Genomic DNA, 27,305 nt, shown 5'->3' with positions numbered 1-27,305 from the left:
GTTAGCTTGTGTTCTAACGTTCTGAGCTCAATTCCAAACCTCTCTGCAGTCTTACATGGAGCTAGCTGCAGCACAGTATTGTTCGTAGTCCCTAGGGTGGCGATATTAGCATTTTGAGATCCTGTCTGTGGTTAACGAAAATACAGATAAATTCATTTCGTTTCCTTTCAGTTTCATACGTATCCCCAACATTTCAAATACTGCAACACTCATTATAGTCATCCACATTACACAAATACTCAGTGAACATGTAACGAGCGAAGCAGCGTAGTGGTTAGTATACTGGACTCCCATTCTGGAGGATGATACACCAGATTCTCGTTCGGTCATCAGCATTTACGTTTCCTGTTGTTTCTCGATTTCGATGAAAGTCAATGCCTGAATGGTCGCTTTGAAAATTCCATTCCTGACTAGTTTGTCCACCTTTGTCCCCGCAGTACGAACTGTAGGTCAGCCACTGAAAACTTCTTCATCCACGTGAAGCTGACTCCTACACTTCGTTTTGCAAACGATATTATAGTGAATCATGATGAAATCTCCAGGACCATGGGCGTGCACTTCACAGAGGTCTTAACGCTCCACTCATTACCGGGTATTGGATGATAGACATTTTTCCAAATAGACAGAAGGAGCAGTAAAACAATTAAAAGGATTGACGAATGAAACCCAAGAGGCTCTTTTGCTACCTCTAATAATTCTACGGCTTTCTGCGACCATCTGTTGTTATTTTACACAGGTCCCCATCGTTGGATGGCGCTCAGAGATGCAGAGAGGACGTCTGCATGCAGGAATTGCGTGCTGTTTTAACACTGTTAAACACTGCATTCAGTCGGGAGAATCAATCGTGTGGACAATTTGTTCCTTTTACGAAAGATTGCGAATTCTAGATGTGTACGAAGCCTTTTTGGACGATTTAACACAGACTCAGTGATTGCAGGCTCTCTTCGACACAGCTGAAACTTCCCCACTAATTACTGGACCAACGTGATCATCAAATGATTCAGAAAAAACTCATTCGTTCATTCACTCCAGAACAAAAAAGTCACAAACCTTATTTATGAAGGAAATTGTGTATTCAATCCATCTCCATTACATGTCCAGATCTCCGGCGATTCCACGTCTTAATTATTTTCCGTTTACAGTCTCTTTCTCTTCAAACAAACCGCTAGCGGCACAAATGTTAATTGGCTCGCTTTAGCGAGAAGAAAAGCAAAATATTTATCTCTCAGAAACACGTCAATCCCTCAACAGATACTCCCAGAAGCTGCTCTAGTTACCACTCCAACAACCAAGGAGAATGCATATATACATCTCTGTTATTTCAAAGAATAAACGCACTAGAAAATACTTTGGCGTCGTCGAGCTGTCGCCGCATATGTTACGAGAAAATCAGATGAGATACTTTTCCAAAGTGAATGAATGTGGGTGGTTTGATTGACAATGATTAATTGGTGCGTGGTAGAGGGTATTTTCTGTGGGGACATTACACTGTGTCCACCATGGGTCTGGGGTTTGTCACATGAGGGAAAATGTTCGGGAAGTGGAACGTTCAGTGGCTGAGAGGATCACTTTCGTAATGTATTCGACCTGGACGTAACTGCTGGGTAATTGTTGTTTGTAAAAGGTCACTAATGCAGAGCAAAGCTTCCAGTCAGTTTTACAAGGCTGCCAAGTCGTTTTACGCATGGATTGTACGTGCTTCACCACGTGAATTACGCATCAGACATGGTTACTCGAAAGTGTGATTGCACAATAGACAACTCTAGACGGTGAGCAAGCTGTGAGCTGCAGAAAGAGAGAGGCGGGTGCGACAGCAAATATTCAGAATCTTAAAGAAATGTAGGTTCGCCTGTGTTGTTGGTAGCGATATTAAGCTGGTCCAGAATGCCTGATAGGGGCAGGCCCGCTACGTACGCTCTAGAAGAGTCCCAGATGGAATGGTGGTCATTTCAGTGACCGAGCACCACAAAAAGGTGTTGTGAGATGGGCGATAAGCTCTAGTATATCAGCCCTCGTAAAGACGAGCGACGGGGGTCTATGGTTTTCGTAAAGCGGAAATATAATTCTGGGAAGTCAAATATGGACAGCAGGAGCTTACAGCCGAATATTTCAATGGCATGATCTGGCTATGGACGTTGTCTCGGATGAGCCTCGTTACACACCCGTGAGGCATAGCTCCCTCTCCGGGAGGAAGGTCGTGATGTATTGCGAAAAAGTGTGGGGGATTCTGAACTTACTAGCAGCTGCAGTTCTACCCTAAGAAACCTGATGCTGCATACATTCCATCAAAGAATGGCTGTATTAAAGAATAGCAGATAGTAGTTTCGTTATTGGCGACTTCCTTGGCAGCTTTGGAACGTCTGGTTTTGTATACGTTTGAATACGCGATTCAGAATCAGATGGATTATGTTCCAATACGTGTTGAGGGATTTTAAAATTGTGATGCTGAGCTCATGATCTAAGAACTGTTTGGCCATATCCTGTTATAGTCGTGATGCGGCCAAGACAGTGCCTAACTGACGGACGGTGTCATGGATGCTTCCGTATGACAAATATCTGCTCGGCAACAGTAAGTGAAACCCTCGTTCTCACTCAGATCTCCTGAATATCCCGCTTATCGAGATACACAGGGCATTCTCACGACAAAGCGGCGTGGTCTCCTGTGGAGTTAATGCAACTGGGGAAATGGGCGTGCAGTCTCGCTCTCTATCGCAGTTTACACATTCTGCTGCCCCACTCGATCGAATGTGAGAAATAGAGTATGTAAATTCGTTGTCTACGCCCTTCGTAACTTTATTGATTGCTGTTACGCTCTAATCATACAGATATTCTTAGATTCGCCCCTTGGTCCGCCCATCAAGCAGCCAAGTGGTAACAAAACCGAGTGAGTATTTCAGTATGCGATGGGCTTCTATTCGAAGCGGATATTCCTAGGTGAGTGTAGCTTCTAAAGGATTTTGGGCCTGGAGCGCACTTATTGTCCCGATTAGGAAAGTTCCATTTCGTAGGCGACATAATTACTTCACTGAACTTGCAGTTTCGTCCACATTTTACTGAATGATGTATAGACTTACCTTAACAAAACTCTTACCTTCCTCCACGCGTAACACTGATTAGCAAGGTGCTGATTGAAAAGATATTATTTCGTTATTTCTTTCCGTTTGTTAGACAAGGCTGAGAGAATTGGTTAGGTGGTCATTGTGATTCGATCCCCTCCTATTGCCGATGATGCGATCATTTCCTCTGGGAGTTCCTGAGACTGGAATAGTAACTCGCCTTAAGTGACTGGTCGCCGGCCGAAGTGGCCGTGCGGTTAAAGGCGCTGCAGTCTGGAATCGCAAGACCGCAACGGTCGCAGGTTCGAATCCTGCCTCGGGCATGGATGTTTGTGATGTCCTTAGGTTAGTTAGGATTAACTAGTTCTAAGTTCTAGGGGACTAATGACCTCAGCAGTTGAGTCCCATAGTGCTCAGAGCCATTTTGACTGGTCACACCTCAGGTGACACCTCTCAAAGTCCAGACGGGAGGGCCTAAGGGCCTATTGGCGATCTGGAAAGTGGCATATCCAGCAGTTACCCCTTCCTTTGTCTTGCTGTTACCAGCGTGTACATGCATGCCTTACCTGTTGACTCAACTGCTGGGAATCACACATTACCTAGTTACTCATTACGGGTCAGATATGTGAACTGGCCTTTTAAAATGCACAGACAGGCAGACAGGAGATCAAAGAAACGTCAAAACACGCACGCACAGAAAATGAGTCCCCTAAAGTGTTCTGCTATTTGGACAGCAAAATTACTGACGAAGGCCGAGGTGGGCAGTGTATATAAGGTAGACAATAAGACAAACATTTTTGAGAAACGGAAATATGTGAACTTACTACTATAACATAAGTTTAACTGTTAGTAAGTCATTTCTGGACGTATTTGTGTATACTGTACCCTCGTAAGGAAGTGAAATGTGAACGATGAACAACTCAGAACAGAAGAGAATAGAAGCTTTTGAAATGTCGAACTTCTTCAAACATTGAAGATGAGACAGGTAGATCAGATAACTATTTAGAAAGTACTAAATCTAATTGCGAATAAAAGAATTTTGCTTATGAAGACTATTTCTTGTCAACCTCCGATCGATCGCAGAATTAAAACCACAGTAAAAATGTTATGAAGCTTTGTGCAGATGTGTTGTACAGTGTCTCTAGTACGCCCATCGATCGCGTAACATGGCACTTTTGAGTTATGAGTGGACAGTGTACATGTAGAGATGCTAAGAACAATAGAGCCTTCCATCAAGTATGAAGTGCCTGCTGAGGGATTCCGCCTAATTTCATGCAGCCCACATAACATGACCGTCACGTGTTTCCTTCTTCATGACAGTTGTCCTTCGCACACTGCCGGTGCAAGCAACAACGACGCTGCTGCACCGTTTTCGATGGGAAGTATTTGATAACCCACCGTAGTTGACTCCCTTTGACTTTCATCTCTTCGCTCACATGAGCCATTGGCTTTGAGGACAGCATTTTGGCACAGACAACGAGCTGTAGACCAGCAAAGGAATTGTCGGAAAGCACAGGCGGCTATGACGAAGGTATTGGATAGCTGGTATGATGCTACGACATATGTCTGTGTCGAAATGACGACTATGTAAAGAAGCAGCTGCAAGGTGTAGCTGAATGTTGCAAATAAAATATTTCTTATCTTTCTTTTTTTTTTCAAAAGTGATGGGAGATTGAAAACAAACCCTCGTATAACTTAACTAAAAGAAGGGATTAGTTGATATAACACATCTTGAAGCATCAAGGAATCTTCAATTTGGTAATGGAGGAAAGTTCTGGAGGGATAAAAATTGCAGAGGAAGACCGAGTTTGGCTACAGTAAGCTGTTTCAAATAGACGTAGCTTGAAATAGATGTGTGTCCGAAAAGTTCGTAGACTGAGTTTATTCCTAGTGTATAAATGATGACAGCGCAATAAGTACGGTGGCAGCTTAAACTAATAAAACAGAAGTTGTGTGTATGAATATTCAGTTGTGAGTGAGAAGTGTGAACATTTGGCTAATTTGTCAACGTTAGGGTATCAAAAATCGCCATGGAGCAACATCTCTAAAACAAATGTTCAAGAAATTCTCCAGAACGTTTTGAATAAGAGAAAAACATGGGCAATATTTGTCCTGCACACTTGCCTATTGATCAAACAGCGACGAGTGGATTTTTCCTGTGACTTGATTGTGATACAAAACGCGGACAGTTCTTTTCTGAAAAAAAGACGTCAAGAGTGATTTTGGTGTAATCAGTACAAACGACTAAAAAACGAGAAAGTGCAAAAATTCATATGAAAGGAGAACATTTTGACGACATAGACGATATTTAAATCAGTGTGTGGAGCGAATTGCACAAATCTCAAAGAAAGACTTTTCTGACAGTTTCACATGGTTGTATGAAGTTTCTGTGCGTGTGGAGTGGAGGAGAGCAAGTGAGACTATGTCGAACACCCGAAACATTGTAACTATCTTAACGTTTCTCTATTCTTTTATTAATCCAGTCTAGAAACTTTTTTTTGGACCGTTGAGGTATATTACCCTGGATAGTTTCATCATACAAATTTTCGGACTGCAGATCACAACAGCAATATTATTTTTAGAGTCGCAATTTAGACACACACAAGAGTATAACTGATCTTTGCTATAACAAAATAAAACTGCTCTGAACAGCTACTCGTTGTAAACAGTATCCCTCCAAATTTAATTGTCAATGGTGAAGTGTCCACCAGTACTGACGGACCACATTAATGAGGCCGGAAGATATGTTTATCTTAGTTTCTCCATTCTGCCTGCAGGGCTGAGGAGTCTGGACTCTCTGGGCTTGGCGCACAACATGCTGAAGGAGGTGCCGGGTCGCGTCTTCTCCCACCTGACGCTGCTGAACTCACTGGAATTGGATGGCAACCAAATCACTCACATCGATCCTGAAGCTTTCGCTGGACTTGAAGGTAAGTTTCCACTCGCATTTGCGTTTCAGCACCAGTGCCTACAGTTAATCCAAACGCCTTCTCCAGAACAACTCAAGATTCGATGTTGACTAATAACATTTTGCAATAAAGAGATAGTCAGTACAAAAAATAACCGCATTTAATCACAATTCTTTGGACGCTCATTACACTCCTGCCCTGAGGTAGTTTATTCGCAAACCGTGTGTGCTACCAAAAACAAAAACAAACACCATTCTAACAGGCCTTAATGGCCCAATGGTACCAACCGCCCGCATCTCGTGGTCGTGCGGTAGCGTTCTCGCTTCCCACGCCCGGGTTCGATTCCCGGCGGGGTCAGGGATTTTCTCTGCCTCGTGATGGCTGGGTGTTGTGTGCTGTCCTCAGGTTAGTTAGGTTTAAGTAGTTCTAAGTTCTAGGGGACTGATGACCATAGATGTTACGTCCCATAGTGCTCAGAGCCATTTGGTACCAACCGCCTGTCGTGTTATTTTCAGCCCTAAGGCGTACTGGATGCGGATACAGAGGGGCAGGCACACTACTCTTCCGGTCGTTGTCAGTTTTCGTAACTGGTATCACTACTTCTCAGTCAAGTCACTCCTCAACTAGCGTCACAAACGCTGAGTCCTCTCCACTTGCCACAGCCAACCCGGACGGTGACCCATCCAAGTGCTAGCCACGCCCAAGAGCGCTTAACTTCGGTTATCTGACGGGAACCGATGTTACCACTGCGCCAAGGCCGTTGGCTGCGTGCACTACCAAGTCCTGTAGAAAGAGTGTCGGCCTCTGAAAAGCAACACAAAAGTTCTCGCATACATCCACTTGCAGCTTTTCTTTATTCAGAAACTTTGTAGCGCAACACTCACCTTAACGGTTGTGCACACAAGGAAAGTGGGTTACCTGTGCAGTGGCTGCCAGCTTGGGCGACACGAAACAGCACGGAGAACATCCCAGTGTTATACTGGGTCAACACACAGTGGCAGCCGGGTGGCTCCACCAACGGCGGCGGACAGACGCCACCTGCCTAGCCAGACTGAAAAAAACATTTTTTGCCCACTTGAGCATGGCAGGTGGCCAACACGCTAAACTGCACATTGGAGGTATGTGCAGGTTGGCTGCTCTAATCTTTCTCAAACGATCATTCAGAAACTATTTGCAAAAAATTTTTGATTCTTTCGTTACGTACAGCCTCATAGGTCAGCTAATTACTATGATATTTGGAAATTAGGTAATCACTGCACAAAATTCGGATGATTCGCGGTAAAAAATAGTAGTAGCCATGAGTTTATGTTTGGTGCACATAAGGCTATACATTGCTGTGTGTGAAATGTTGCTAATATTGAATTTCTCTTTACATTTGGGGGGAGGATTATATCATTCTCCAACCTCGAGAAACTGTATTTTATGTGGTACGCTCTCTGCCGCTCGCTTGCACTGCATTACAGCAAGAATAATTCATTCACAATATCTATCAAATTTCGTAAAGGTTTTAGGATATCAAAACGACTTTTAGGCAAATGACAGCACACAAAAAATTGTTTTTTGACATGTGGATGATATGCAAACCGTTTTTACTGTCATGGTAGAAGTAACTACTGTCTTTTCAATGGAACAAAATACTTTTTAAGGCCGCTGATACCTGATGAAAGGGAAAATTTTTTTGGTATGTAACAACCTAAGTGAGCAAAGTATATGTTTCCTTATACTGGCAATGATCTTTTTACAAGATAATGTTAACTACAATCAGAATTCTCTTGAAATCCTTCCCTCACCCGACCTTGCGCTCCGTCTCTAATGACCTCGTTGTCGACGGGACGTTAAACACTAATCTCCTCCTCTCCTCCTCCTCAACGAGAAACACCTAACATGGTGAGGATCGTCTGACTTTCAGATCACAGTTTTAGGCATTATTTCCAATGTTTGCGATACAGCCTGCTACAGGTTTCAGCATCTGTGACTTTCATTGGATTTCATATCTTAATGTCGCAATGGTCTAGTGACATAACGTCATTTGTTTTTGATAAAATGCTCAATTCAATAATCATCCTCTGCTCCGACATTAATTCTACATCTATGCCCCAGTGGTAAGACATTAGTTACCACGTTCATAAGAATACTGCCAGAACACAGGACGACGCGGCTTTATTTAGAATTCTTATTCGTCGTTGAAGATTTTTATTTTACAGTGCTCCCAATAGATCTTTTACTCAAAATACCGTTTTATTTGCTTTTGCCGCTCGACGTGCAAACAAGGGGTATTATTTCCATGGAAAATAATGGCCTCGGGCAGCTACAAAAGCAAAGGTTTAACATCCTGTCGAAGACGAGGTAGTTAGAGAAGAAGTACGAACATGCATGAGGATAGGGAAGAAAATCAGCTGTATCTTCTTGCACACGGGCCACACCTTCATTGGTATAGAATGATTTACAGAAATCACGATAAAAGTAGAGCTTGATTCCTTCCGCAATCTTCATCAACAACATACTTCTTTTAGAGTGTATTTTGCAGTCTGCATTAAAGGCTTTGAAACTTCATGGCAGATTAAAACTGTTGCCCAGACCGATATCCGAGCTCGAAACGTTTACCTTTTGCAAACAAATGTTCCCCGACCGACCTATCCAGTACGAGTCGCGACGCACCCTCACAGCCTTACTTCCGCCAGTTCCTCTCTCCAGCCCTCCAGACTACACAGAAGTTCGAGTCTCCCTCCGGCATACAGTCTTAATCTTCAAGGATATCTTAATCAGCCCACACTCCGATGCAGTATGGAAGATTCATTCTGGAAAGAATCGCCTACGCCGTGGCTAACCCAGTTCTTCGTACTATCCTTTCTTTCGGTTGTGCTAGACCGACAAGTCATGCAGGAGAACTTCTGATGCTTGTAAGTTAGTAGGGCGATATAAGGGGAAGTGGGGAAGATGGGTCGCGAGTCCTGGCGGGCATTTCAGTCGATGAGCACTTGCCCACGAAAAGCAAAAGTTCCGAGATAGAATCTCCGTCTGGGACGCAGTTTTAATCTGACAGGGTATATTTTAATATAGACTTTGTTGTTTTTTAACATTGAGAGGGTAAAAAAATTAAAGCCATAGAAAATGTCTATTGAACGAAAGTCACATGCTCGGACTAGTGGAAATTGTATGAGAGGCATATTAGAGAAGAAGTTACTTTTAAATTAAATATCTTATACCTACAGTTCGTTACACATCATTACTTGTGACCCAGGAAACTGAATGTTGTAAAAATTAATTCAGTTCTGGAATTACATCCACATCTATATCTACTCTACGTATGCTGTCCGCAGGTCACCTTGTGGTGCTTCATGGAGTGTACCTTCTACCACTACAATTAATTTTCTTTCCTGTTCCACTTGCAAATAGAGTCAGGGAAGAAGACTGTCTGTATGCCTCCATAGGAACTCTACTTTCCCTGTCTTCGTAGTCGTTACGCAAAATATACCTTAGCGGCAGTAGAATCGTTTTGCAGTCAAACACAAATGCAACTTCTCTAAATTTTTTCAGTAGTGTTTTGCGAAAAGAACGTTGCCTTCCGTCCAGGGATTCCTATTTGAGTTCACAAAGCGTCTCCCTAATACTCTTGCGTTGATCAAACCTACCGGTCTTCTCGTGCCTCTCTCCTCCTCCTCCTCCTCCTCCTCCTCCTCCTCCTCCACCCCTCCCCCCCCTCTCTCTCTCTCTCTCTCTCTCTCTCTCTCTCTCTCTCTTTCCTCTCTCTCTCTCTCTCTCTCTCTCTCTCTCTTTTTTGACGTCGTAATCAAGGCACTTTACTAAGGGGGAGCGGCGTCTACGTACTAGTTTGACCATCCTGATATACTTCTTCCGTGCTTCCCCTATATCCCAGCGTGGTAATATCGCAATTTCGTTACTTCATATCCGTCACTAATGATCTGCCCTATTTACTTGCCAAGTGAGTTCACTGCGAGCACTATCTGTATTGTGTCGACGCCTGCCTGACAATAAATCGTAACACTGACAGCAGAAAAATATAAAAGCAAAGCAGCGCAATTAGTGTAACAACCAGTTCAGGTGAGCAGCTCTTGGTGAAAAAGCTGACAAATTAGATTACGAAATCTACCGAACTGACGACTCTCAGGAAATCTACATTCGTGATCGATGTTAACCCAGGTAAGGAACTGGTGTTCCAGCTACAGGTAGCTATGACGAAAGCTTCTGCCGAAGAAATCTTTCGTAACCCAGCATTTGGCTTCGAAGGAGAAAAAGGTGGCAGCTTTTCTATCCTCGCTAAAACTCAGCGCACGGGTTTTACAACGGACAATACTTTATTTCTGTTACCACCGAATGAGGATTATAAAACAGTGAGTAAAACAGGTTTCGTCTCGGTTTTTAATTTTTTTAAAATATGAAAAGAACAAGATATGCGATGTTGTAATATTAAGTACATGGGCTAAGTGTAAGTTAAGTAAGCTGACAGCGGGTACTACAAAGCTGATAAGCCTACATAAGCTTCCTAGCGTAGTACTCGCGACGTGACCTGAAGATGACGCTGTCGTTAGTACTGCTGCTTGAAACGAACGAAATATTCTACGCAAACACCGTGCAGTGTATGGCGGAGTGTATTTTGTACTGATTTCGTGTTTTGTATCATTCCCGTGTGAAGCAAGGGATATATATCAATGTTTATAGTCGCGTAGCCAAAGTTATTTGGTTCTACGTTGCCATGCGCCGACTCACGCTTTCACTGAGGAGGACAAGACTCCGAATCGACGATAGTTCTCTTTAAAGGGGCTCAATAATATTTTGTGTCAATGAACTTTGAACTTCAGTTATGTTTGATGATAAAGATAAGAAAATTTCCGTCTCTTGCAACCGAACTTTATTCTTCAGTACGAGACATGTTTCGTCGATTCATGTTACGCATCTTGGGTGATCTGTAATACGTACTGTTGTGGTTGGCAGGAGAGCCAATACCGTTTTACTAAAGGAGGCCGAAATGCACGCGTATTAGCTCACGCAGGCTGGCGTGAGGTCTGGAACAGGACAAGGAAATTAGAATTTAGAAAAACGGACGTAGCTGGTGGAATACTTAGCTTTAATCCATTAATGATGAACGTCGCTCTCGACGGTACATGATTCACAATATCAATAGTAACTGATAATGGCGCCTTGCTAGATCGTAGCAAATGACGTAGCTGAAGGCTATGCTAAACTATCGTCTCGGCAAATGAGAATGTAAGTAGGCAGTGAACCATCGCTAGAAAAGTCGGCTGTACAACTGGGGCGAGTGCTAGGAAGTCTCTCTAGACCTGCCGTGTGGCGGCGCTCGGTCTGCAATCACTGATAGTGGCAACACGCGGGTCTGGCGTATACTACCGGACCGCGGCCGATTTAAAGGCTACACACCTAGCAAGTGTGGTGTCTGGCGGTGACACCACACGTACAATTATATTTAATTGTACTTATTTGGATATGAGATCTGTTGTGATTCTTTGGCAGTTTTGGATGTAGCTATTTCTACTTACAATTATATGGCTCTGTTCTTTAATTGTATTTATTTCTGTGATTTTTTCTACAGTATATGTGCTAAATTCAAATTTTCTTCCACTAACTCGCATTCGGAAGGACGACGGTTCAATCCCGCGTCCGGCCATCCTGATTTAGGTTTTCCGTGATTTCCCTAAATCACTCCAGGCAAATGCCGGGATGGTTCCTCTGAAAGGGCACGGCCGACTTCCTTCCCCATCCTTCCCGAATCCGATGAGACCGATGACCACGCTGTCTGGTCTCCTTCCCCAAACCAACCAACCAATCTTCCACTAAACCACATATGCTATACTATACTAAACTACATATGCACTTGTTCACATGCTTTAGAGATGACTGAGGAGTCATGGGAACTGACTGAGCTATCTTTATAAATGTAGATAAGTGTTCTCCTTGAAATATTAAGCTAGCAATAGCACATCAACAGCAGCTGTGTACAGTAACTAATTGGGCAGCAGGTTCATTGAAAGTAACAGCTTTCCTTCTAATTTACTTGAATACATGTAGCTGACGCATGAACGAATAGAACTAAGCTGTATAATGCATAGTGGCAGTTTCTTGTTAGTACAGACACAGATTATCAGTTCCATTCACTTCATTGGTGTACAGTATCTAATCAGAGTATTTGCACAACTCTATATAATGCAGAATTGATCAATGAATGTCGCAAGAGGTAAAGACGCGACAACGCAGGAAGGCGAGTAGTACTGTGTTGCCAGTACAGAAGCACTAACAGCACAATGAGTCGGTCAGAAAAACTCAGTGACTTCGAGCGTGGACAGATCACCAGATATCACCTGAGTAACAAATCCGTCAAGGACGTTTCAACCCTTCTTAAGCCGTCGAACTCAACAGCGCTGTTATTGTGAACTGGAAATGTAAAAGAGAAAGTTACCTGCCATCATTTGTAGTGCGAACAGTGAAGTACGAAAGAAGTGATGTTATGGTATGGACGTGTTTTTCGTGGTTAGAGAGTTCTCCCCTTATCGTACCGAAGAAAATAAGGATTTTAGGATATTGTGCACTGTGGGCACTAGAGGAACAGTTCGGAAACGATGATTGTATTAGCTTCTATGAGGCAGTGGTTCGTGGACACTAACATTTCTGAAATGGACCAGCCTATCCAGAGGTCTAAATGGAACCCAGTGGATCCACGCTGGAATGACTTAGAAAGTTAACTTCACTCCAGCGTCCAACATCACTACCTTCTCTGATTTAGACTCTTGAACGAAGAATGGGCTGTCATTCTTCCACAGTCATTCAGACTCCTCACTGAAAATGTCTCCAGAGGAGTTCAAGTTGCCATAAAGACGAAGGGTGAACACACCACATCCTAGTGTCCACCAATAGGTGTCCTGATACTTTTGACCAGATAGTATACGCGTTCACTCATTCTACATCCCAGATGTATCGCCTTCTTCAAGGATCCTACCGATGATCAATTAATGAGTGAATGAATTTCGTATATCATAAAAAAATCTCACACAAGGAAAAACGCTGAGGCGCCAAAGGAACTGGTATACGCACGCGTATTCAAATACAGAGATATCTAACAGGCAGAATACGGCGCTGTAGTCGGCAACGCCTATATGAGGCAACAAGTGTCTGGTGCAGTTGTTAGATCGGCTGATGCTGCTACAATTGCAGGCTGACAAGACTTAAATGAGTTTGAACGTGTTGCTATAGTCGTGGGGACACCGTATTTCCGAGGTAGGGCTGAAGTGGGGATTTTCTCGTACGACCATTTCACGAGTGTACCGTGAATATCAGGAATCCGGTAAAACATAAAATCTCTGACATCTTTACACCCGGAAAAAGATCCTGCAAGAACGGGACCAACAACGACTGAAGAGTATCGTTCAACGTGACAGAAGTGCAACCTTTGAGCGAATTGCTGCAGATTTCAGTGATGGCCCATCAACAAGTGTCAGGGTGCGAACCATTCAACGAAACATCATCGATATGGGGTTTTGGAGACGAGGGCCTACTCGTGTACCCTTGATGACTGCACAACACAAAGTTTTACGCCTCACCTGGGCCCATCAACACCGATACTGCACTGCTGATGACTGTTACCTGTTCGGATGAGTATCGTTTCAAATTGTATCAAGCGGCTGGACGTATACAGGTATGAAGACAATCTCATGAATCCATGGTTCAAATAGCTCTGAGCACTATGGGACTTAACATCTGTGGTCATCAGTCCCCTAGAACTTAGAACTACTTAAACCTAACTAACCTAAGCACATCACACACATCCATGCCCGAGGCAGGATTCGAACCTGCGACCGTAGCAGTCGCACGGTTCCGGACTGAGCTCCTAGAACCGCTAGACCACCGCGGCCGTCTCATGAATCCATGGACCCTGCACGTTTGCAGGGGACTGTTCAAGTTGGTGGAGTCTCTGTAATGGTGTGGGGAGTGTGCAGTTGGAGTGATACGGGACCCTTGATACGTCTAGATACGAATCTGACAGGCGACAGGTACGTAACCATCCTGTCTGATCACCTGCATCCATTCATGTCCATTGTGCAGTTCGACAGACTTGAGCAGTTCTAGCAATACAATCCGTCACCCCACACATCCAGAATTCCTACAGAGTGGCTCCACAAACACCCTTCTGAGTTTAAACTCTACCACTGGCCACCAGACTCCCCACACATGAACATAACTGAGCACATCTGGAACGCCTTGCAAAGTGCTGTTCGGAAGAGATCTCCACCCCATCGTACTCTTACGGGGTTTATGGACAGCCCCGCAGGATTCATTGTATCAGTTCCCTACAGCACTACTTCAGACATTAGTCGAGTGCATGCTTAGTCGTGTTGCGGCACTTCTACTTGCTCGTGGTACCCTACACGATATTAGGCAACGACTGGGCTGTCCATGGGTGCACTTCCTTCAGTAGAGCGCCCTGTTGTGAGCTTCTGACCTCTGTGCCATATGTGCAGAGGACATGTGTGTTTCTGCGTGGTATGGTTGCTTCTATCCGCTGGTACAAACGTGGGGTGACAGGCGAAGATTCGTGTCTTTAACACGCTGCTTGCGTATGTGGTCTTTTCGACAAATATGTTTAGTGTCTAGGTCGCAGTTATATACGCCAACCGAAATGTGATGACTAGCTTGTTTCCTTTGTAAGCAGCTACTTCTTTAAACCAGCAAACATGCAACATACAGAAAATCACCTTAGAATAACTTCTTCACAGCCGGACGAGTGGTTCTAGGCGCTACAGTCTGGAGCCGAGCGACCGCTACAGTCGCAGGTTCGAATCCCGCCTCCGGCATGGATGTGTGTGGTGTCCTTAGGTTAGTTAGGTTTAAGTAGTTCTAAGTTCTAGGGGACTGATGACCTCAGAAGTTAAGTCCCATAGTGCTCAGAGCCATTTGAACCATTTTTGAACTTCTTCACAAAGGAATATTCAAGATGAAAATGTTTTAAGAAATCACAAATTACAAAGGTGAAATCTACTACTCTAGTAAAAATGGCAGTACACAACTAACAGGGTAAAACACCATACATAAAAAAATGAACGTGCATCATAGCAGCGTAATATTGCCACATCTACAAAAAAATTGGGTTTCTAATATAACCTACTATGCATATAATCAATGCAGGGCGAACACAAACTGGAATTTCTGATAACAATCATTATGCTGTGACATGTATTTGCCTAGAAAGCAACAAAAATAAAAATTTGCTGCTAACAGCAGCAACAAAACCGAGCCAGGCTGTTCAACTACAGGAATACATATAAACGAAAAGCAAAATTTATCTTATTCATGTTGCTTTTACGCAAATGCATTTCACTAAATAATGATCATAAATGGTACATTCAGTTTCTCTTCAACCCGCATTCAATATGTGCATGGCAGGTTGCATTAAAAGCATAAAATTCCTCGTGGAAGTATCACTCTAAAGTCTACTGTGATGCACCTTCATTTTTTACATATTATGGTTTATTTTTGCCTACGATGTTCTATAGCAGATTTGCGGTTTCATCTTTGTATTTTGTGCTTTTTCAGACATTTTTATCTTAATATTACTTTGTAAAAAAGTTTTTCTTAAGCGATTTTCTGTATTTTGCTGATTTTCTGGCCTGAAGATAGCTGTTGCTTACGGCCGAAACTAGCTAGTCATCATATTTTAGTTGTCTTACGTAAATGCGATCAACGCATTAAAAGATTGTTGTAATTGTTCTAACGTAACAAACAACACGGTTAACCATTGACATGGTGGCACGCAGAATGCCCACTGGCTGCGCGAAAAGAAGATGAAGTAATCCTCCCGATCTGCCGGTGATGAAATCTGATGATATCATCCAGCGTTCGTCTGTCTGACGAAATCCTATTCATAGTGACGAGAAGGGCACTCTCCATCCTGCACGGCAGTCACCAATAATTTGTTACAGTTTATTATGTCGAGTTCAGCAGTTGTTATATTTTTGAGGGAAGAGATGATTTACATTACCATAGTGCACTTTTTTTTTATTCGGCTGAACATGTTTTGTGTTTGCATCAGCATAATACGCAAACACATACAGAACTGATTTGAGCTGTGGTGCAAATTACGCCCCCGATCGAGGAGAATCAGCTATGGAAAGGAACGGAATTCTCTGTTATTTTACTGTTGCTCTGCTTACAACGTACTTGAGGCATAACGTGGCGCACATGTACGTCTAATACGGGCTCTGTTGACAAAGCGACAGGCTACACTGTTGATGATGTTCCATCTGTCAGGTTTGAAGACGTTGAAACCTTGTTTCTCTTCCAGATGGAGGCAAGGAGATTCGGTGTTTTCGTTCTGACTACATCGAGATCATCAGAAAAACACATTACCTCACATTGGATAAGAATTAATGTAGCACTAGTCGCTCCCTTATTAAAGCAACCAACTGAATATTCTCAGGAAATAATGTAACAAACCTAACCAGAATAGGAGCTGGGAATTTCATACTGGTCCTGCTAAATAAGAGTCTTGTGTGTTAACCACTGAACAGTATTCATCAGATACTGTGATCCTCCCTCTTCCTTCTTTCGTCACCAATGGGCTCACCATCCGAAATAAGCGTTGTTCGGATACTCTTCTGAAGATAAAGTTTTAGGTTTCCTTGTATCTCTTTATGGTGAATTGCAGGGTTGTCTCAATGAAAAGGCATCTTAGATTCTTCTCATATCGGATCTCGTGTTTCGGCTCTAATCGTCGTCAGCGAGACATTATTCATTAATCTTCCTTTCTTTTAATCACGGCCTCCTCGCCCCCCATTCTCCCCCCCCCCCCCCCCAAAAAAAAAACACACAACGGAAGCTACATGAGTTACCTGACTATACTCACAGTTTCACAGATCACGGTCACAAATGTGTGCTTGGGGTTTCTTTTGCCAAATTAGAGGTCACCACCTCGGAAAGCTCGAGTCGCTGAAGCGACATGACCAATTGGTGCGAGCCTCTCCTAAAACCACATGGATGCTGGAATGAGATTTTCACTCTGCAGCGGAATGTGCGCTCATGTGAAACTTCCTGGCAAGTTAAAACGGTGTGCCGGACTTTGTCGATGGAGCACTTACCCGCAAAAGGCAAAGCTCCCGTGTTCGGGTCTCTGTCCTATAACTTCCCATTTTATATTGATTGATTGTTAATGAATTATGCTCAGGCTCCGGCTAGCTCGCGGTAGAATGTTTGCGAGGAAAGTGCCAAAAAGTAATTGTCTTGCTGCACTGTAGTTACGCCGAGTGCGTCTTAGTTGTACCGGCTTACTCAGATGATCATATTTTGCTCCCCGGCGTGCATGAGCCTAGCTACACGTAAATGCATACAACCTGAGATTATTGCCCTAATCATGGTTTCAGTCTATCTACATCCAGAGTTTATCTATGAAAGATTACAACTCGCGTTAGCTAAATGGTCTGAATCAGAACGATAACTTTCTAGAGCGCCAAAGAATATATATGAACGCTGCGCTCTGTTGATAATCTATGTTGTCGCGCAGATAAATGTTTCATGAGTACGTAATATTAAATGGGTTGAAAGAAACGTAAACACTGTAAATTCACTTTATGTTGGTTTATTCTAGTCTATGCACATCCTATCATTGTCTTAAAGAAGTAACCTTTCTTTCAGATGGGTGGCATTAGTTACGTAAATTCAGCCAAACAGTTTACAGCAAGATCCAGATTACGCTATTTACTTTAACGCAGTTTAGGTATATTCCTCACAGTTTACACCATTCATCACTTCCTATCAGCTGAACTATTAATTGTCTATCACATTGGGTCTAAGTTCAGCCTTTCGTTGATAATAATCAAATTAAGACAATATATTCGGTTATTTTCCTAGCTTGAATTACTTCAAAGATATTTTCAAAGTTGCTGATTTAGCTGTTTCAATATTTAATCATTTCTAGCAGATCGAAAAACTTCAAAATTTAACAAACCATCTCGTATCGCCTACCAATTTTACGTACGAGCTCACAAGTTCAGTTACGACAGACAAGGCAAGCGCCAGAAGCACATTAACAGTGTACAACTTTAGCTTCTGTATTTCGCAGTGTCCTTAAAGAGTACTCACAAGGAGTATTATTTGAGATCACTTGTTATACTCCGTGATCTACAAGTCTACAACTTTGCGATCTACAAATATTTTATCTTGAAACTAATGGAGACCATTTCTTTTTTATTCTTCTTCAAAACATTAAGTTACCTTGCTACCAAGATTCTTTTCTGTTTCTTTTTATATTACTTTCTTTTCAGTCTACTTGCTACTAGTCATGCGATGTTAGTACAGAGGGACTTTGGTTTTCTTTTTGTGAAATTTGGATCTTGAGCTTGGGGATTGTATTGGGGTGTGAGGACTAAATTTTTATTTTACATTTTTGCGTCCAAAGGGTAGCGGCGTTACAATCCGTCACTCAGTTTTAATCTTCCAGGAAGTTTCATTTATGCTGACCTGGAATACAGGCAGTACCAACTTTTCGACGCCAAAATTAGACTGATGACCTAATATTACGTGTTCTGAAATAAAGAACCAATGGTCTGAAATGAACATTTCAGGCGGTACGAGGAAAGTGTGTGAGTCAGGCCAAATGTTGACTGTTCCCATGTTGGTGAAACTACAAAGCAAAACAGTACATAATCGTCCGAAGAGTGGGGTTTACCTCTGTTTACAGTCCATAAATGGCTGCTGAATACAGGGCATTTCTCTTTACTGATCATGCGGACATGCATGTACATAATGTACGGTGAATATGGTGAGCAGGATGTAGTGTCTGGGCAGCCGAACTGTTGAACAGAGAAAATTTGTGTAAAGACGTCATCCTAAGTCGAAAAAATTCATCGCTGTAAATCTAAACATGCGAGAAACTGGCTCTATCACGCCACACAGAGATGACCCAAATGCAACAGCCTCTGCAGCATTACGAAAATGCTGCATCGCTCACTCTCATGCATTTTTGTAATTGTCCAATCATACGTGTTCGTGCAGCAGCATATTAAGATACTAACAGTCAAGAATCTAACCGATGTCAGTTAATGGCGAATCACAAAATGTATTGTTTAGTGGCAGAATGATCCTTCTCCAAAAACCAATACAAGTTTCATTATTTAAATAATAACTGCACCAGTCATGTTTTCTTGACGCATAGGAAGGCGCGTGTCGAACATTTATTCTCCTTATTAACTGCAGATATTTATACCGATATTTTATGTGATGTTTGGGCATGTGCTGCTTTGCTTCCCTTTCCCTGCAGTAGTCTTTTTGTGGTTTTAAGTAAATGTGCCTCCTCCGTTGGGCAGAAACCCACATAAACGCAAACTTTAATTCCGAAAATTCCTATATGCCACAGCAAATAACGAATTGCTGCTCACTGAAACTTCAGGTATACTTTAAAAATGGCGCGCATTAGTAATATCGAGATTGGCGTAGTTTTATTCCATCTACGTCGAAACACATACATCAGAACGTCTGTATCTCAATAGCACTGCTGTCCAACTGGTACTAATTCAAAAATTACGCCCAGCGTGCGCAAATCACGAACAACAACGATAATTTATGACGGCGAATTCCTTGGCATCGGGTGTATTAGGTATAAATCTACTACCTAATAGTGACATATTAAAATCTCTGCCAGACCTTAATTCTAACGCGGATTTCCCGCTTATCGCTAGCGATCGCCTTAACAACTTCGGCCATCTGTGCACGTTTCCTGGACCGAGCCACAGTTCCATATACCACACTGTCTACATCGTTGTATTGTAGTCCACTAAGTTCATCAAATGCACCGATACGCAAAGTCGTAAGGTGACAGATCGCAGTAAACGGGAAATCTGAGCTCCAGTCTAAGTTCGGCACAAATTTCCGTACCGCTGCTGGGGTATACACGTATAGCTAATACAGCGTAATCACTGGAAGCAACATAAGTAAGGAGAGGAACCTGGACAACGGATTGCCTCAAGGATCGGTTCTGTCACAATTACTGTTCAACATATATCTATCTGATATACCTGACACTTCGTCCAGAAAATACTGCTATGCCGATGACCTGGCTCTACCCGTACGACAAAAGGAAATGAAGATAACAGAAGAGATTCTAACCAATGACCTGTCTGCATTAGATAATTACTACAAAATCTGGAGTCTATAAACCAATATGAGTAAAACAGAAGTGTGTTGCTACCATGTAAATAATCGGTTGGCGAACGTAAAATTGAAAGTAAGTTTCAGAGGCAGAATTCTTCGTTATAATTGGAACCCAATATATCTTGGTGTCATCCTGGACCGTACACTATGCTTCAAACAACACCATCTTAACTTAGCTCAAAAGTTGAGGATTCGAAACAACATCCCCCATAAACTATGCGGAACTACCTGGGGATCTTCAGCAACCACTCTGCGATCTTCAGCTCTGGCCTTGGTGTACTGACGTGCTGAGTATTGTGTACCTGTTTGGATGAACAGTCATCATACAAGGCTTGTTGACACCCAGCAGAATACGACAATGCGCTTAATATCTAGGCCAATCACATCTACTCCAGTTTACTGGCTTCCACTGTTAACCGGTATAATGCCTCCTGTTCTACGAAAATGTACTGCCCTTATGAGAGAATTCCACAAGATCTCCAGGGATTCTAACCTACCCGTGCGTAGCGACCTGCCACTTTTTAATCGAAAGAGGCTGAAATCACGCCATCCAACTCTGTGCGATGCTGCTGACATGGTTGCTAAGGATTTCAAACCTCTTGAAGAATGGAAAGGTTGGTGGGAAGAAGTGACAGATGTGCACCTGCATAGCATCTTCTCAGGTGCTAGACTTCCAAGTGGATTCGACCTACCCCGCAAGACCTGGACTACTCTCAACAGAATCCTTACCGACCATGGCCGATGAAGGAATGCTCTCTTTAAGTGGAAGAAGCTGCCCAATCCAGCCTGTGACTGCGTGGCTCCATACCATACTATTCACCACATTGTCAGTGATTGCAGGATTCGAGCCCATCACGGTGCTGAAGAGGACTTCCTGCTAGCAACTCCAGATGAAGTGCGCTGGATTGAAGGACGGGATATTCAGTCGTAAAAACAAACTTAAGTTTCTTGTGTGTCAATATGTACATATGTATATGTAATTTAATTTTATGATATGTCTTTATTAGCCATACGCTAAATAAAAGCAGCGTACGTCAAGGACTTCGCAGTCAGCGAATTAATTTCGAAGTATTTCGTACAGCTGTGGAGTGTCAACAGCGTCTGTTCTTTCAGATACATATAGGATGTTTCAGAAATGTTGCGACAGACCGATAGATTGTATCGGGTGGAACAAATCGAGGAAAGGAACCCATGTCCAATGGCGCTACAGAGCGTCGAAGTTATAGGAGCCGCCGCCTGCCACTACGCCACCTTTTAGGCACCAGACGTGACCTTATACCCGGACGGAATGTAGGCGGAACGTCTCCCAAAGTTGATTGTTATTCAGTGATTGTGACTGATTGTAACGATAGCCAATGGAGAAGATGGATCTACCTGCTGTGTAGAAAGGCCTTGCCTTCTGTGAATTCAATGCTCTGTTGCCTCAATGGATGGCGGTTTTGGAAATGGATTTCCATCCGCTATTTATCTTCCTCCTGGAATCCTATAAAATCTCCATTGTTTGTCTGTATACAGGTGAAAAATAAATTTCAGATGAAAAGCCATATCCGTAATCGTTATTCATCAAGGCAACAGAGCTCCGTATTCATAAGAGAACAGGCCTGTCTATACAACAGCTAGTTCCATCTTCTCCAATGGCGATCGAGACGATCAGTCACGATCACTGAATAACAAAAAACACTGTGAGGCGTTCCACCTATGTTTCATCAACGTGCAAAGTCACGTTTGCTGTCGAAGGGGTTACCCAGTGGTAGCGGCTGGCGTATGTAGCTTCGACGCCCTGTAGCGTCGTTGGTTCACGTTTCCGGTCACCGGTTCCTAACCTTGATTTCTACAACCCCTCCATGTCTGTGGCGACATTTCTGGGACATTCCGTATGTAAAGATAATTTATGAACCAAAATCAGCAGAAAAACTTATTTTTGGGTACTGTTTAACCTGCTGTTGCTGCATGACTATCACTACTCAATGTATAACTAAATTAAAAAGTAAACTTCAAAGATGATGAAAAATTGTAAATAAAATGATATGTGGGGGTATATGACCCTCATATAAGGTTCTTGAGTACGAATTGTTCGCACTGTAGAATTTGAGGACATGGTACTCGATCGTGCTGTGGGCAACATTCGTGTCACTCTTTCTATTTTTAATTGCATAAGGTCATCGGTGTATCGAACTAGGCAGAAAGCGAATAGGAGAAGCTGACAGGATCCCAGCTGTCGGTCTCATTGTGCATCATCAAATAGGCATGTACAGGACGTGCAAAATAATTTTTTAATGGGAAATACTTTATGCATCTTAAGATAGGCAACCGAGATTATATCATCTGCCCCTATTGCGAATGATGTAAGTTTGGTAATCTGTTTTAAAGTTGTAAGCCTACCATTCCTTCTGAAACTGTGACTGAATGTTCGTACAAGACTTTGAACTTGTTTCACATCCTGAAATTTTTCCCCGACAGTGTGTATGACCAATTAACAACGCGATTTCACTTCCAAATTTGAGTTTAGAGGAGGCAAAGTGCTACGAAAACGGGGGGTGGGGGTATGGGGAAGTTATTTGGAGGTAACACACTTGATTACTCAACCGCAACATTAAATGCAAATTTCACAGTACATGGCTTCAAAGTATAATAAAATCACTCCTTGTATGCACGATTTGTGCGGGACAGGTTTCTTTTATCTCTTGCCTACACTACCTAGTAACCTGAAAACAGAGACTTGTGTGTTGAAAGCAATATTTTACAATGACGTCGCCTCCGCGGCGGTATAACTCGAAGACCTGCGTCACCGATGCTTTACTTGATGAAAATTTCTTACGGAAGATAAACATACCTACTACAACCCCTGAGCAAAATGAAGAATACATAAATGGCCCACGTTTTGTATGAGACACATCTCACGTATTCAGACATGGAGGTAAGGTACACGTTGTAGAGTTTGTGAGCAAAGGGAATATATAAGATAATGAATTCGTGAAGGAGAAATGTGCGAAAAATCTGGTATGATACGCGAACACGTCTCAGATAGTCGCACAAAATTAAGCGTTATCGATTCGGAAGATGTAAAATACCTTTCGAACATCACAACACACAATTAGGAAAAATTAATTCTGCAAATTGTTTAGATACAGCTTTTTGAGTGAAAGATTCTGTTTGTAATTTAATTGGATTTACACTTACTTAACTCAGAGACGAATTCCAATCAACACATGCTCTGAAGCAATTTAAAAAGAGGACAAAGGCACAACATTATGCACTGCATGTTAATATGCGAAACACAAAAGCAAAAAGGATACAATTTTATCTGAAGTCAACACTGTCACGATTTCCGATCTTGTGAATACAATTGGGAAACTCCCAGCTTGCTGTAATCTAATGATTCTATTGGAATGTTTTGGTCGAATGGGCTAATATCAAATATATAAGGGAAGGGTCTGAACCACTTCTCCTCTGTTGAGTGACCCAGAACGAAAGAGGAGACAAAAGTTCTTTTGTGTTTCAAACTGCACGAGGCGCCCGACCAAAGTGTGTGCCAAGCACTCTGACTGACCATAACCTGTCAAAGCTTTAGCGTTGCTTCAAGAGATTCCTGCTCTCTGCTGTTCGGCAAAGGTGTACCGCGCCCTCTTACAGGGACGGTTGGTGAATGATCGTCTCTGACTCGACAAATCACTTACTCATAGCGCGGGTGTCCTATATATGAAAGGAGCTCGCGACAAACTGACCATTTTTTTTCTTTATTGTTATTTTAAACCTGTACAACAGGCAGGCTGTCAGCAGCATTCTACGCCGCTCTTCAGCCAGAGGATACACAAAGAGAAGAAACACTGAGAAGACACATAAGTTACAGAACGGTGGGCAATAAAACAGTAGACACATAAAGACAAACACGGAGCCGTTCACACTCGACGACAATCCACACTGCAAACTGTTGATACGACGCACAAACACTGAAGAAGACGATGGCACTGGTGAACGATGGAGGGTGACGGTGAACACTGAACACTAAACATGACGGCACACACGAAACACTGATGGCGGTGATCTCCGGCGCTCGAAAGTCCACTTAGCGTGTGCGATAAACTGACCATCTTTCAAAATGCATTAAATACTTTCTTGTGTAGTTTTATATTGCCCACGCCAAAATTTTATACGCCTTTCCTGTGTAATGCCTGCATTAAGAGTAGCAGTCTTCACTTAGAAAATAGGGTTCGAGCATAATTGCTACTGTAAGGTGTACACTATGTGATCAAAAGCATTCGGACACCCCCAAAAACATACGTTTTTCATATTAGGTGCATTGTGCTGCCACCTACTGCCAGGTACTCCATATCAGCGACCTTAGTAGTCATTATATATCGTGAGAGAGCATAATGGGGCATGCCGAGGAACTCACGGACTTTAAACGTGGTCAGGTGATTGGGCGTCACTTGTGTCATACGTATGGACGCCAGATTTCCACACTCCTTAACATCCTTAGGTCCACTGTTTCCGATGTGATAGTGAAGCGGAAAAGTGAAGGGACACGTACAGCAAAAAATGGTTCAAATGGCTCTGAGCACTATGGGACTTAACATCTGAGGTCATCAGTCCCCTAGAACTTAGAACTACTTAAACCTAACTAACCTAAGGACATCACACACATATATTCCCGAGGCAGGATTCGAACCTGCGACCGTAGCGGTCGCGCGGCTCCAGACTGAAGCGCCTAGAACCGCTCGGCCACAACGGCCGGCACACGTACAGCACAAAAGCCTACAGGGCGGCCTCATCTGTTAAATGTCGACAGTTGAAAATGGTCGTAATGTGTAATAGGCAGACATCTATAAAGACCAGCTCCCAGGAATTACTGAGTGCATCAGGATCCACTGAAAGTCTATGACAGTTAGGTGGGACATGAGAAAACTTGGATTTCATGGTCGAGCGGCTGTTCATAAGCCACAAATCACACCGGTAAATACCAAACGACGCCTCGCTTGGTGTAAGGAGCGTAAACATTGGACGATTAAACAATGACGAATCACGGTACACAATGTGACGATCTGATGGCAGGATGTGGGTATGGCGAATTCCAGGTGAACGTCATCTGCCAGCGTGTGTAGTGCCAACACTAAAATTCGGATGCGGTGGTGTCATGGTGTGGTCGTGTTTTTCATAAAGAGGGTATGCACCCCTTGTTGTTTTGCGTGGCACTATCACAGCACAAGCCCACACTGATGTTTTAAGCACCTTCTTGCTCCCCACTGTTTAAGACCAGATTGTATCTTGTATCTTTCAACACTATCGAGCACCTGTTCATAATGCACGGCCTGTGGCGGAGTGGTTACACGACAATGACGTCCCAGTAATGGACTGGCCTGCACAGAGTCCTGGCCTGAATCCAATAAAACACCTTTGGGATGTTTTGGAAAGTCGACTTCGTGCCAGGCCTCACCGACCGACATAGATACCTCTCCTCAGTGCAGCAATCCGTGAAGAATGGGCTGCCATTCCCCAAGAAACCTTCCAGCACCTGATTGAACGTATGCCTGCGATAGTGGAAGCTGTCGGCAAGGCTAAGAGTGGATCAACACCAAATTGAATTCCAGCATTACCGATGAAGGACACCACGAACTTTTAAGTCATTTTCAGCCAGGTGACCGGATACGTTTGTTCACATAGTGTGTGTTATATACGTCGATGAAGAACTAAATACGAGGGTCGTCCACAAAGTAAATTCCATTTCTATTTCTATATGCGGCAGCGCTACGATCGCAGTTCCGAGCAAGGGCGGCAGTTACTCTGACTCAAGGAGAAGACTAAAAAGTAGACCGTTTTCAGATCGCTGCTGCCGGCGTCCGCTTTGTAGTGCTTCTTTGTAATGTCAGCTGTAATTGAAAATACCGCCCCGTGTGAAATCATATGTGTGATTCGTTTTCTAAATGCAGAGACATTTAAACCAAAGGAAATCCATCAGCGTATCTGCGAGGTTTAAAGACAAAATGCTATGAGTCATTCGATGCTTAGAAGATGGGTCAGACTGTTCAATGACGGATGAAGGATGTTGTGACGAGATCAACAGCTGTGGTCATCAGTCCCCTAGAACTTAGAACTACTTAAACCTAACTAACCTAAGGACATCACACACATCCATGCCCGAGGCAGGATTCGTACCTGCGCCCGTAGCAGTCGCGCGGTACCGGACTGCGCACCGAGAACCGCGAGACCACCGCGGCCGGATGACGAGATCAAACTACCTTTGTCCAGGCGTAGCTATTCGCTCTTTCATTGCTTGGTAAGGTGGCACATCAAAATAGAATACTCTACTACACAAATGAATAAAAGATTTACTTAACTTTGACACACTTCTTTGCCACAGGAGTCCTGGATAATTTACAACTGTTATTGACCATGAAAGCATCACCTGATGTGCCCGCATCTCGTGGTCGTGCGGTAGCGTTCTCGCTTCCCACGCCCAGGTTCCCGGGTTCGATTCCCGGCGGGGTCAGGGATTTTCTCTGCCTCGTGATGGCTGGGTGTTGTGTGCTGTCCTTAGGTTAGTTAGGTTTAATTAGTTCTAAGTTCTAGGGGACTGATGACCATAGATGTTAAGTCCCATAGTGCTCAGAGCCATTTGAACCATTTGAACCATCACCTGATGTACTAAGTAACAAACTGTTCTCTGAAGGTACAATTTTTGGCGTTTGCAACAGTACAAGTTCATTTGAAACTTTAACTTCTCAGGTTGGTCGTACACTGTACTCATGACTGCTGTAGCTGAGGTCACGAACTGGGGAGAGCTCTTGCATTCCTGACACTATGCTGACCCCAGTTCGAGAGTGTTGATGTTGCCGAGAGGGAGGCGTGCTCTCCTGGAGCGCCTCTCATCCATTGTTGCGGATTGCAGCAAGCTCTAGCTAATGTCTCTGGCATCGATTCGTGTTGCTTACCATGGCAAGGCACCACGGTCTCTGAACGATACACAGAAGGTAATATCGGTGCCAACATGATTATGCCTTAGTCTTCTATGAGCTGTCAGGGAATAAAACGTTTCGTCCTCGCCTGTGGAGAACGTCTTTGCGGGGTTTATGGCTTCGATGTCGGTCTGGAGCACACAGCGGTTCGCCACTGACACGTTAATTTGGTCTGTCGCATACTGAGATGCGGGGGCACAACGTCACGTGTGTTCTGA

General features: G+C 43.3%; 1 protein-coding gene across 1 annotated transcript in view; it reads left to right on the top strand.

Annotated features, from left to right (window-relative positions):
• LOC124606118 (slit homolog 2 protein) overlaps positions 1-27,305 on the top strand; it is a 627,832-nt gene that overhangs the window by 340,274 nt on the left and 260,253 nt on the right. Inside the window, exon 5 of the mRNA XM_047138082.1 lies at positions 5,834-5,986. Coding sequence (XP_046994038.1) covers positions 5,834-5,986 — 153 coding nt within the window. The remainder of the gene's footprint in view (positions 1-5,833; positions 5,987-27,305) is intronic.

This window comes from Schistocerca americana, chromosome 3 (assembly GCF_021461395.2).
Source record: "Schistocerca americana isolate TAMUIC-IGC-003095 chromosome 3, iqSchAmer2.1, whole genome shotgun sequence".
In the NCBI taxonomy this organism is placed as follows: Eukaryota; Metazoa; Arthropoda; class Insecta; order Orthoptera; family Acrididae; genus Schistocerca; species Schistocerca americana.
The sequence above is the reverse complement of the archived record's forward strand: the minus strand, read 5'-3'. Positions and strand labels throughout refer to the sequence as shown.